The sequence below is a fragment of the Babylonia areolata genome, chromosome 29 (genome assembly GCF_041734735.1).
Source record: "Babylonia areolata isolate BAREFJ2019XMU chromosome 29, ASM4173473v1, whole genome shotgun sequence".
Lineage (NCBI taxonomy): Eukaryota > Metazoa > Mollusca > Gastropoda > Neogastropoda > Buccinidae > Babylonia > Babylonia areolata.
In genome coordinates, this window is record NC_134904.1 from 8,024,965 (window position 1) to 8,038,515 (window position 13,551).

A 13,551-nucleotide genomic window follows, 5' to 3' on the forward strand; every position below is an offset into this window, starting at 1 on the left:
ATGTTTTTTTCACAGAACACAAATATGTAGATGTTCAATAGCTAAGCTACAGTATATAAGAGAATACATAAAAGTATACTGTGAGAACAAATAAATACATAAAATACAAGATGGCAGGCACATTATCGTATTCAAAGAACATGAAGGTGTCTATTTTAACACAGCCACACAAGGGTATTGGAAAAACACCAATGTGTATCAGGTGTTGTTGGAAGTACAAATGTGTATGTGTGTCACAGATTTTCAAGAAACAGTGTATGTGTGTTACAGATTTCCAAAGACCAGTGTATGTGTGTTACAGATTTCCAAGAAACAGCGTAGGTGTGTTACAGATTTCCAAGAAACAGTGTATGTGTGTTACAGATTTCCAAGAAACAGTGTAGGTGTGTTACAGTTTTCCAAGGACCAGTGTATGTGTGTTACAGTTTTTCAAGGAACAAGTGTATAATTTGTATTACAGATTTCCAAGAAACAGCGTAGGTGTGTTACAGATTTCCAAGGACCAAGTTTGTGTTACAGATTTCCAAGGACCAAGTTTGTGTTACAGATTTCCAAGGACCAGTGTATGTTTCAGATTTCTGAGAACTGATGTATGTGTATTACAGATTTCCAAGGACCAAGTTTGTGTTACAGATTTCCAAGGACCAGTGTATGTTTCAGATTTCTGAGGACCGATGTCTGTATTACAGATTTCCAAGGACCAAATTTGTGTTAAAAATTTCCAAGGACCAAGTGTGTGTTACTGATTTCTAAGGACTAGTGTATGTGTTACAGATTTCCAAGGACCAGTGTATAATTTGTGTTACAGATTTCCAAGGACCAGTGTATGTGTGTTACAGATTTCCAAGGACCAGTGCATATGTGTTACGGTTTTCCAGGGACCAGTGTATTTGTGTTACAGATTTCCAAGGACCAGTGTATGTGTGTTACAGATTTCCAAGGACCAGTAAATATGTGTTACAGATTTCCAAGGAACAAGTTCGTTACAGATTTCCAAGGACCAGTGTATGTTACAGATTTCCGAGGACCGATGTATGTGTATTACAGATTTCCAAGGACCAAGTTTGTGTTAAAAATTTCCAAGGACCAAGTGTGTGTTAATTATTTCTGAGGACTAGTGTATATGTTACAGATTTCCAAGGACCAGTGTATAATTTGTATTACAGATTTCCAAGGACCAGTGTATGTGTGTTACAGTTTTCCAAGGACCAGTGTATTTGTGTTACAGATTTCCAAGGACCAGTAAATATGTGTTACATATTTCCAAGGAACAAGTTCGTTACAGATTTCCAAGGACAAGTGTATGTTACAGATTTCCGAGGACCGATGTATGTGTATTACAAATTTCCAAGGACCAAGTTTGTGTTACCGATTTCTAAGGACCAGTGTATGTGTGTTACAGATTTCCAAGGACCAGTTTGACCGGCAGTTTATTGGGACTGGAGAGCAGACAGAAGATGTCCCAGAGTGATTTGTGTGTGTGTGTGTGTGTGTGTGTGTGTGTGTTGTGTGTGTGTGTGTGTGTGTGTGTGTGAGTGAGTGAGTGAGTGAGTGTGTGTGTTTGTGTGTGTGTGTGTTTTGTGTGAATGTGTGTGTGTGTGAGTGAGTGTGTGTGTTTGTGTGTGTGTGTGTTTTTTGTGTGTGTCAGTGTGTGTGTGTGAGAGAGAGAGAAAGAGAGTGTGTGTGTGTGTCTGTGTGTGTGTGTTTGTGTGTGTGTGTGAATGTGTGTGTGTGAGAAAGAAAGAATGAATGAATGAATGAATGAATGGTTTATTCATTTATAGGCCATTGCCCCTTATGAAAGGGTGTCACAATTTCTTCATAGACATTGCATCGTGCATTGAAAAATGACATTCGTTCAGATAACATAAATATATCATACCTTAATTTTAAGTAATATTTATGTCCTCACCTTAGTAATACATAATACACATCATGAAACATATTGTATTCAATTGACATTTATACACCTAAATGATATATGATATACGCTAAATAATAACTCTTACATGCATGGCTAATAACACTCAGTTACGTTATACACATCGTCCGTATGTAGTTGTTACTGGATACACTAAGACATAAGAACAGATCGGAGCTTAAACGATTTATACAGATAAATTGATAGGTTTCTAATAGTTTGTTCATGCCGTGATGCCATAAGTAACGGCAGTCTAAACTGACTTGGGAACTTAAAATATTTCAATGGTATGTACTGTACTCTTAAATTATACAAGACAGGGCAGGACAGAACAAAATGCACCTCATTTTCTTTCTCCATCTGGCAAAGTGGACATAATAAGTCAGCCTCGTTGTGCATTCTATAACAATAACTATGTTCAGCAATATCTGAAATGCCCAGTCTGAATCTTGGCATTGTATACCTTAAATATCTATCTAGATTCATTAGTAAATATGTTTTGATATCAGGTATAGTACAAAAAGTTCTGTAAACATTAAATCTTTCACTATTTTTTACATGCAAGTCCCATTCTTGCCATCTACACAGAATTAACCTTTCCTTGAAAACCCGAAGAAACTCATCAATCCCTTCCACACCTTGGTTAAGCCACACATAACCAAAACCAAACATGCACAATTTAGAACGTATGTTAGTAGCCCAGTTTGTTTTACCACGTGCATCAAGATCGAATAACAGTTTGTAGGCTTTGTGAGGTAATCTTGACTCATGCATTCTTACTAATTTTAGCCAGTATTTAATGCACTTCATTACTGAATTTATATAAATAGGATACCTGTTTGTTTCTCCATATACAAAATCATTAGGTGTTCGTGTGTGAGAAAGAGAGAGAGAGAGAATGTGTGTGTGTATGTGTGTGATGAACATGTCTGATTGATATGTCAGCCTATAGACTGCTGTTACTGGACACAAGAAGCAGTGCAAGTGAATTGTGTGTGTGTGTGGGGGGGGGGGGGGGTAGACAGAGCAACACATCTTCAGGTGTAGAAAACATTACACGTCAAGTGAACCGTGGGGGGTAGACAGAGCAACACGTCTTCAGGTGTAGAAAACATTACACGTCAAGTGACACATGCCTGATATTTTGAAAGATAGGAATAATCATAAATAAATGAATAATGATAGTTACAAAAATTTAAGAAATTACTACCAATAAATTATAACAGCAAGTTTTAATTTCCTTTTGTCAACATGCCATAGCAGCAACAACAACAAAAATGTGAAAGAAAATCAGTTGTTGAAAAAAGACAAAAAAATCTTCCTTAATACAGGCATAAATCTGGAAAAGCGGGTGTTGTTTCAAAATATTTGTGAGCCGTGAAAAAAACAGAACCCCTCCCCTCCCCTCCACTCCACCCCAACCTCCCCCCCACTTCCCCCCACAAAAAAGGAGAAAAAGTCAGTTTGAAAGAAAGCAAGCAAGTTTTTTAATGTGTTCAGGAAGGAAGCCATATTGTTTTTACCCGTGTTTTTACCTGGGCTAACTTTCCATGAATATGCTGCTGAAAAGTTTATTAAAAAAGTGAAAATGGAACTTTGCTTCTGTGATATTGCAAATGATTCTATTCCTGTGGCTCTGTCTTCATTTTAATGGGTCAGTTTCTGTCTCTTTGTCTATTTCTTTGTCTCTGTCTCTTTGTATCTATCTCTTTGTCTCTATTTCTTTGTCTCTGTCTCAATCTCTCTGTCTCTGTCCCTGCCTGCAGCTAAATAATCTCTCTTTGTGTCACCTCGTTTTGCATCACTGTAGTGTAAGATGTGCATGAAACGACCCAACACATTATTTCCATCTCTTCCAGAGTTTAAAGACACAGAACTGTGCTCCATGGATAGGGGTTTAAAGACACAGCACTGTGCTCCAGGGATAGGGGTTTAAAGACACAGCACTGTGCTCTGTCTGTACGGCCAGGGATAGGGGTTTAAAGACAAAGCACTGTGCTCCATGGATAGGGGTTTAAAGACACAGTACTGTGCTGTCTGTACGGCCAGAGATAGGGGTTTAAAGACACAGCACTGTGCTGTCTGTACGGCCAGAGATAGAGGTTTAAAGACACAGCACTGTGCTCCAGGGATAGAGGTTTAAAGACACAGCTCTGTGCTCCGGGGATAGGGGTTTAAAGACACAGTACTGTGCTCCAGGGATAGGGGTTTAAAGACACAGCACTGTGCTCCAGGGATAGGGGTTTAAAAACACAGCACTGTGCTCCGGGGATAGGGGTTTAAAGACACAGCACTGTGCTCCAGGGATAGGGGTTTAAAGACAGCACTGTGCTCTCTCTGTACTGCCAGGGATAGGGGTTTAATGACAGAGCACTGTGATATCTCTGTACGGCTAGAGATAGGGGTTTAAAGACACAGCACTGTGCTCTCTCTGTACTGCCAGGGATAGGGGTTTAAAGACATAGCACTGTGCTCCACGGATAGGGATTTAAAGACAGTACTGTGCTCCAGGGATAGGGGTTTAAAGACAGCACTGTGCTCTCTCTGTACTGCCAGGGATAGGGGTTTAAAGACACAGCACTGTGCTCTCTCTGTACGGCCAGAGATAGGGGTTTAAAGACACAGTACTGTGCTCCAGGGATAGGGGTTTAAAGACACAGTACTGTGCTCCAGGGATAGGGGTTTAAAGACACAGCGCTGTGCTCCAGGGATAGGGGTTTAAAGACACAGCGCTGTGCTCCAGGGATAGGGGTTTAAAGACACAGCACTGTGCTTCAGGGATAGGGGTTTAAAGACACAGTGCTGTGCTCCAGGGATAGGGGTTTAAAGACACAGCACTGTGCTTCAGGGATAGGGGTTTAAAGACACAGTGCTGTGCTCCAGGGATAGGGGTTTAAAGACACAGTGCTGTGCTCCAGGGATAGGGGTTTAAACACACAGCATTGTGCTCTCTCTGTACGGCCAGGGATAGGGGTTTAAAGACACAGCACTGTGCTCCAGGGATAGGGGTTTAAACACACAGCACTGTGCTCTCTCTGTACGGCCAGGGATAGGGGTTTAAAGACACAGCTCTGTGCTCCAGGGACAGGGGTTTAAAGACACAGCACTGTGCTCCATGGATAGGGGTTTAAAGACACAGCTCTGTGCTCCAGGGATAGGGGTTTAAAGACACAGCTCTGTGCTCCAGGGATAGGGGTTTAAAGACACAGCGCTGTGCTCCAGGGATAGGGGTTTAACGACACAACACTCTGCTTCAGGGATAGGGGTTTAAACACACAGCATTGTGCTCTCTCTGTACGGCTTGTGATGGGAATTTAAAGACACCCGTGGTTTTATGTCCGTTTCTTCTCCCGACATAAAAAAACTCTCTCCCTCTCCCCCCTCTCTCTCCCTCTCTCTAACTCTCTCTGTCCAATGCTTGTTCTCAAGTTGGTGTCATTTTCCTTTGTACTCATCCTATTTCTGTTCTTTTTTTTTTTTCCTTTCTTTTATCGGTATTAACGAGCGGTAATCGTCTTTCGAGCACGGGTTGATGTAAAAACTGGCATGCTTTGTGTGTGTGTGTGTGTGTGTGTGTGTGTGTGTGTGACGCACACTTACATTGTGTGACATCTAGTGTCTGTATGATTGTGTGTGTAATCCACACGTGCATTGTGTGCACTCATGTGTTGTATGGTACTTAAATTGGAATGAAGGACATTTGACAGACAGGCATCAGGACACGTTGGACAACACTTCACCTGCCTTCATCACCAGGATAAAAATAATAATAATTACTATTTATATAGCGCTGAATCTTGTGCAGAGACAAATCAAAGCGCTTTCAAACCAGTCACTCACACGCACGCATTACTCTTAACTTGAGAAATTGAAGACAAAAAACAGAGGCAGGGGAAGGAGGCTATCTTGGAAAGAGGTGGGTTTTAAGGCCAGACTTGAAAGAGCTGAATGCGGAGACCTGACGTAGCGAAAGAGGAAGTTCATTACAAAAGCAAGGTCCATAGACAGAGAAAGAACCGCGGTCAACAGTGGAGTGTTTGAATCTGGGTATGCGTAAACTCAGTGCGTCCGAAGCCGATCGTAGAAAGCGAGATGGGGATCAACATCATTGGACAATACTTCGCCTGCCTCCATCCCCAGGGACCAGCATCACACGCCCTTGCTGCCATGTGACGGAGCCACGCTGATAGACGTCAATGACCCAGTGTACACATTCCGTCCATGTGTCCCGGTCCATGGCCGCCCGTTCCTACCCCCTTGCTTTTTTTTTTTAACCCCCGGGTCAAATCTGACTGGCCCGGATTAATCCAGGTCTGTGTAGACTGGTCAGGAGTGACTGACTCCTCGGGGATAAACTTCAACTGGTCAGAATGACCTTCATCCCCGGTTTGGACTTCACCCCACGTCATGGATAGGGGGTCATTAGAGGCCAGCGTGAAATGACCCCACCCCTCACCCCCTTCCCGGGGTAAATTTGGCCCAGTCAGAATCAACATGGGCTGTCAGAGAAGAACCCCCACGGCTGCTGTCTTTGTTGTCATGGAGTCGAGGGAAGGGGTTTGGGGGTCAGTACAGGTCAGCCCAGAACTCCCCACCCCTACCCCCCACTTCCCTTCATGCTTCAACATCTTCATTAAACCTGTAGAAATTGATTCATTTTCTACCAGAGGAGGGAAAGGGAGGGTCGATCGTGACCAGCCACAAATACCCCTTCCCCAGTGTCTTTGCAGGCTAGCACAGATTCACCCTGGGGTAAAACCCAACAGGGGGTAGGTGGTTTTAGGCTATTACACCGTGTTTGTTTCAAACAACCTGAAAAACTTTCACAAAGATCGAGCTCTCACCTGGCTGTGTGCAGTGAGACTGAGAGACAGGACAGGACAGAACAGAGACAGAGGCGAGACAGAAGTACGGATATTGGCCTGCGGTGAACTGCTCTGTGACACACACACACACACACACACACACACACACAGGAGTGGTGGTGGTGGTGGAATGACTTAGCAAGGAAAAAAACAAAAAAAGAGTGATTTCAATCACGTGCGTGCATGGTTCACTGAGTGTTATGCCTGAGGGTGGAGTTTTCGGTTTTTTTATTTTTTAATATAAAAAAAACAAACCACCCTTTTGAGAGGTGTGTGTGTGTGTGCGTGCGTGCGTGCGTGTGTGTGTGCGTGCGTGTGTGTGTGTGTGTGTGTGTGTGTGTAGGTGCAGTTTGTTGGCCACGTTTCAGTCGCCCAAAGCGATCAGACAGGTTGAGGAGGGGAGAGGTTGGAAGTGTAGAATGTCAATTGCGGAATGTGTTGAGGGAGAAAGCAGAGTGAGTTGTGCAGGAAGTCCCGCCCTTAACACAGCGGCCACAGGCGTCACAGTGAGTGCTTTAGTCAGCAGCTGGTGACGTGAGTTAGTGTTCATCTCTTTGTTCAGTCACAGTGAGTGCTATAGTCAGCTGTGTTGACGTGAGTTACTGTTAATCTCTTTGTTCAGTCACACTGAGTGGTTTAGTCAGCAGGTGGTGACGTGAATTACTGTTAATCTCTTTGTTCAGTCACAGTGAGTGGTTTAATCAGCAGCTGATGACGTGAGTTACTGTTAATCTCTTTGTTCAGTCACATTGAGTGGTTTTATAGCATTGAATATTCTTTTGACGTAAAAAACGACATGACCTAAAACTAGAAATGGCGCAAGGCAGAGTCGTCATAGCTGAACGAGGAGGCAAGGAAGCAATAAGTGACTTTGCAAGCTGAATGCTGCTATAGTTTGGTCAGCTGTGTTGACGTGAGTTACTGTTCATCTCTTTGTTCAGTTACAGTGAGTGCTATAGACAGCTGTGTTGACGTGAGTTACTGTTCATCTCTTTGTTCAGTCACAGTGAGTGCTTTAGTGACGTGAGTTACTGTTGATCTCTTTGTTCAGTCACAGTGAGTGGTTTAATCAGAAGCTGGTGACGTGAGTTACTGTTAATCTCTTTGTTCAGTCACAGTGAGTAGTTTGGTCAGCTCTGTTGACGTGTGTTAGTGTGTTAATCTCTTTGTTCAGTTACACTGAGTGGTTTTATAGCAGTGAATAAAAATTAAAAAAAAATTATTTTGACGTAAAAAAACGACATGACGTAAAACTAGAAATGGCGCAAGGCAGAGTCGTCATAGCTGAATGATGAGGCAATGAAGCAATAAATGACTTTACAAGCTGAATGCTGCTATAGTTTGGTCAGCTGTGTTGACGTGAGTTACTGTTAATCTCTTTGTTCAGTCACAGTGAGTGCTTTAGTCAGCAGCTGGTGACGTGAGTTACTGTTAATCTCTTTGTTCAGTCACAGTGAGTGTTTTAATCAGCAGCTGGTGACGTGAGTTACTGTTAATCTCTTTGTTCAGTCACACTGAGTGCTTTAATCTGCAGCTGGTGACGTGAGTTACTGTTAATTTCTTTGTTCAGTCACAGTGAGTGCTTTAGTCAGCAGCTGATGACGTGAGTTACTGTTCATTTCTTTGTTCAGTCACACAGAGTGGTTTAGTCAGCAACTTGTGACGTGAGTTGCTGTTCATCTCTTTGTTCAGTTACACTGAGTGCTTTAGTCAGCAGCTGGTGACGTGAGTTACTATTCACCTCCTTGTTTAGTCACAGTGAGTGGTTTAATCAGCAGCTGGTGACGTGAGTTACTATTCACCTTGTTTAGTCACAGTGAGTGGTTTAATCAGCAGCTGGTGACGTGAGTTACTGTTGATCTCTTTGTTCAGTCACAGTGAGTGGTTTAATCAGCAGCTGGTGACGTGAGTTACTGTTGATCTCTTTGTTCAGTCACAGTGAGTGGTTTAATCAGCAGCTGGTGACGTGAGTTACTGTTGATCTCTTTGTTCAGTCACAGTGAGTGGTTTAATCAGCAGCTGGTGACGTGAGTTACTGTTGATCTCTTTGTTCAGTCACACTGAGTGGTTTAATCAGCAGCTGGTGACGTGAGTTACTGTTGATCTCTTTGTTTAGTCACAGTGAGTGGTTTAATGAGCAGCTGGTGACGTGAGTTACTATTCACCTCCTTGTTTAGTCACAGTGAGTGGTGTGGTCAGCTCTGTTGACGTGAGCTACTGTTAATATCTTTGTTCAGTCACAGTGAGTAGTTTGGTCAGCTCTGTTGACGTGTGTTACTGTGTTAATCTCTTTGTTGAGTTACACTGAGTGGTTTTATAGCAGTGAATAAAAATTTAAGAAAAATTCTTTTGACGTAAAAAAACGACATGACGTAAAACTAGAAATGGAGCAAGGCAGAGTCGTCATAGCTGAACGATGAGGCAATGAAGCAATAAATGACTTCGCAAGCTGAATGCTGCTATAGTTTGGTCAGCTGTGTTGACGTGAGTTACTGTTCATCTCTTTGTTTAGTCACAGTGAGTGGTGTGGTCAGCTCTGTTGACGTGAGCTACTGTTCATCTCTTTGTTTAGTCACAGTGAGTGGTGTGGTCAGCTCTGTTGACGTGAGCTACTGTTAATCTCTTTGTTCAGTCACAGTGAGTGGTTTAATCAGCAGCTGGTGACGTGAGTTACTGTTAATCTCTTTGTTCAGTCACAGTGAGTGGTTTAATCAGCAGCTGGTGACGTGAGTTACTGTTAATCTCTTTGTTAAGTCACAGTGAGTGGTTTAATCAGAAGCTGGTGACGTGAGTTACTGTTAAACTCTTTGTTCAGTCACAGTGAGTGGTTTAATCAGCAGCTGGTGACGTGAGTTACTGTTAATCTCTTTGTTCAGTCACAGTGAGTGGTTTAATCGGCAGCTGGTGACGTGAGTTACTATTCACCTCCTTCTTTAGTCACAGTGAGTGGTTTAATCAGCAGCTGGTGACGTGAGTTACTGTTAATCTCTTTGTTCAGTCACAGTGAGTGGTGTGGTCAGCTCTGTTGACGTGAGCTACTGTTAATATCTTTGTTCAGTCACAGTGAGTAGTTTGGTCAGCTCTGTTGACGTGTGTTACTGTGTTAATCTCTTTGTTCAGTTACACTGAGTGGTTTTATAGCGGTGAATGAAAATTAAAAAAAAATTCTTTTGACGTAAAAAAACGACATGACGTAAAACTAGAAATGGCGCAAGGCAGAGTCGTCATTGCTGAACGATGAGGCAAGGAAGCAATAAATGACTTCGCAAGCTGAATGCTGCTATAGTTTGGTCAGCTGTGTTGACGTGAGTTACTGTTCATCTCTTTGTTCAGTCACAGTGAGTGCTTTAGTCAGCAGCTGATGAGGTGAGTTACTGTTAATCTCTTTGTTTAGTCACAGTGAGTGGTTTAATCAGCAGCTGGTGACGTGAGTTACTGTTAACCTCTTTGTTCAGTCACACTGAGTGGTTTAATCAGCAGCTGATGACATGAGTTAGTGTTCATCTCTTTGTTCAGTCACAGTGAGTGCTTTAGTCAGCAGCTGATGACGTGAGTTACTGTTCATTTCTTTGTTCAGTCACACAGAGTGGTTTAGTCAGCAACTTGTGACGTGAGTTGCTGTTCATCTCTTTGTTCAGTTACACTGAGTGCTTTAGTCAGCAGCTGGTGACGTGAGTTACTATTCACCTCCTTGTTTAGTCACAGTGAGTGGTTTAATCAGCAGCTGGTGACGTGAGTTACTATTCACCTCCTTGTTTAGTCACAGTGAGTGGTTTAATCAGCAGCTGGTGACGTGAGTTACTGTTAATCTCTTTGTTCAGTCACAGTGAGTGGTTTAATCGGCAGCTGGTGACGTGAGTTACTATTCACCTCCTTCTTTAGTCACAGTGAGTGGTTTAATCAGCAGCTGATGAGGTGAGTTACTGTTAATCTCTTTGTTTAGTCACAGTGAGTGGTTTAGTCAGCAGCTGGTGACGTAAGTTACTGTTAATCTCTTTGTTCAGTCACAGTGAGTGGTTTAATCAGCAGCTGGTGACGTGAGTTACTGTTAATCTCTTTGTTCAGTCACAGTGAGTGGTTTAATCAGCAGCTGGTGACGTGAGTTACTGTTAATCTCTTTGTTCAGTCACAGTGAGTGGTTTAATCAGCAGCTGGTGATGTGAGTTACTATTCATCTCCTTGTTCAGTCACAGTGAGTGGTGTGGTCAGCTCTGTTGACGTGAGCTACTGTTAATCTCTTTGTTCAGTCACACTGAGTGGTTTTATAGCAGTGAATATTCTTTTGACGTAAAAAACGACATGACGTAAAACTAGAAATGGAGCAAGGCAGAGTCGTCATAGCTGAACGATGAGGCAATGAAGCAATAAATGACTTCGCAAGCTGAATGCTGCTATAGTTTGGTCAGCTGTGTTGACGTGAGTTACTGTTCATCTCTTTGTTCAGTCACAGTGAGTGCTTCAGTCAGCAGCTGATGACGTGAGTTACTGTTCATTTCTTTGTTCAGTCACACAGAGTGGTTTAGTCAGCAACTTGTGACGTGAGTTGCTGTTCATCTCTTTGTTCAGTTACACTGAGTGCTTTAATCTGCAGCTGGTGACGTGAGTTACTGTTAATTTCTTTGTTCAGTCACAGTGAGTGCTTTAGTCAGCAGCTGATGACGTGAGTTACTGTTCATTTCTTTGTTCAGTCACACAGAGTGGTTTAGTCAGCAACTTGTGACGTGAGTTGCTGTTCATCTCTTTGTTCAGTTACACTGAGTGCTTTAGTCAGCAGCTGGTGACGTGAGTTACTATTCACCTCCTTGTTTAGTCACAGTGAGTGGTTTAATCAGCAGCTGGTGACGTGAGTTACTATTCACCTTGTTTAGTCACAGTGAGTGGTTTAATCAGCAGCTGGTGACGTGAGTTACTGTTAATCTCTTTGTTTAGTCACAGTGAGTGGTTTAATCAGCAGCTGGTGACGTGAGTTACTATTCACCTCCTTGTTCAGTCACACTGAGTGGTTTAATCAGCAGCTGATGACGTGAGTTACTGTTCACCTCCTTGTTTAGTCACAGTGAGTGGTTTAATCAGCAGCTGATGACGTGAGTTACTGTTAATCTCTTTGTTCAGTCACAGTGAGTGGTTTAATCAGCAGCTGGTGACGTGAGTTACTATTCACCTCCTTGTTTAGTCACAGTGAGTGGTTTAATCAGCAGCTGGTGACGTGAGTTACTATTCATCTCTTTGTTCAGTCACACTGAGTGGTTTAGTCAGCAGGTGGTGACGTGAATTACTGTTAATCTCTTTGTTCAGTCACACTGAGTGGTTTAGTCAGCAGGTGGTGACGTGAATTACTGTTAATCTCTTTGTTCAGTCACAGTGAGTGGTTTAATCAGCAGCTGATGACGTGAGTTACTGTTAATCTCTTTGTTCAGTCACACTGAGTGGTTTTATAGCAGTGAATATTCTTTTGACGTAAAAAACGACATGACGTAAAACTAGAAATGGCGCAAGGCAGAGTCATCATAGCTGAACGATGAGGCAAGGAAGCAATAAATGACTTTGCAAGCTGAATGCTGCTATAGTTTGGTCAGCTGTGTTGACGTGAGTTACTGTTCATCTCTTTGTTCAGTCACAGTGAGTGCTTTAGTCAGCAGCTGGTGACGTGAGTTAGTGTTCATCTCTTTGTTCAGTCACACTGAGTGGTTTAATCAGCAGCTGGTGACGTGAGTTAGTGTTCATCTCTTTGTTCAGTCACACTGAGTGGTTTGGTCAGCAACTTGTGACGTGAGTTACTGTTGATCTCTTTGTTCAGTCACAGTGAGTGGTTTAATCAGCAGCTGGTGACGTGAGTTACTGTTAATCTCTTTGTTCAGTCACAGTGAGTGGTTTAATCGGCAGCTGGTGACGTGAGTTACTGTTAATCTCTTTGTTCAGTCACAGTGAGTGGTTTAATCAGCAGCTGGTGACGTGAGTTACTGTTGATCTCTTTGTTCAGTCACAGTGAGTGGTTTAATCAGCAGCTGGTGACGTGAGCTGCTGTTCATCTCTTTGTTCAGTCACACTGAGTGGTTTAATCAGCAGCTGGTGACGTGAGTTACTGTTAATCTCTTTGTTCAGTCACAGTGAGTAGTGTGGTCAGCTCTGTTGACGTGAGCTACTGTTAATCTCTTTGTTCAGTCACAGTGAGTGGTTTAATCAGCAGCTGGTGACGTGAGTTACTATTCACCTCCTTGTTTAGTCACAGTGAGTGGTGTGGTCAGCTCTGTTGACGTGAGCTACTGTTAATCTCTTTGTTCAGTCACAGTGAGTGGTTTGGTCAGCTCTGTTGACGTGAGCTACTGTTAATCTCTTTGTTCAGTCACACTGAGTGGTTTTATAGCATTGAATATTCTTTTGACGTAAAAAACGACATGACCTAAAACTAGAAATGGCGCAAGGCAGAGTCGTCATAGCTGAACGAGGAGGCAAGGAAGCAATAAGTGACTTCGCAAGCTGAATGCTGCTATAGTTTGGTCAGCTGTGTTGACGTGAGTTACTGTTCATCTCTTTGTTCAGTCACAGTGAGTGCTTTAGTCAGCAGCTGGTGACGTGAGTTAGTGTTCATCTCTTTGTTCAGTCACACTCAGTGGTTTAATCAGCAGCTGGTGACGTGAGTTACTGTTAATCTCTTTGTTCAGTCACAGTGAGTGGTTTAATCAGCAGCTGGTGACGTGAGTTACTGTTAATCTCTTTGTTCAGTCACACTGAGTGGTTTAATCAGCAGCTGGTGACGTGAGTTAC

The 13,551-nt window shown here is 42.8% G+C and overlaps 2 protein-coding genes across 7 annotated transcripts in view; both read left to right on the top strand.

The window, feature by feature from the left end:
• LOC143274810 (ATP-dependent RNA helicase DDX55-like) overlaps window positions 1-3,508 on the top strand; it is a 43,362-nt gene extending 39,854 nt beyond the window's left edge. The window contains exon 17 of the mRNA XM_076578741.1: window positions 1,403-3,508. Coding sequence (XP_076434856.1) covers window positions 1,403-1,471 — 69 coding nt within the window. The 3' untranslated portion in view covers window positions 1,472-3,508. The remainder of the gene's footprint in view (window positions 1-1,402) is intronic.
• Window positions 3,509-7,267: 3,759 nt separating this feature from the next.
• LOC143302215 (apoptosis-inducing factor 3-like) overlaps window positions 7,268-13,551 on the top strand; it is a 74,565-nt gene continuing 68,281 nt past the window's right edge. For 5 of the 6 annotated variants that reach the window (XR_013057912.1, XR_013057913.1, XR_013057914.1 and 2 more), the window contains exon 1: window positions 7,268-7,380. The gene's annotated coding sequence lies outside the window, so the exon portion shown is untranslated. Of the gene's footprint in view, window positions 7,381-12,126; window positions 12,176-13,551 lie in introns of those variants that run through there. The other variant, XM_076616785.1, reaches the window with a different exon arrangement.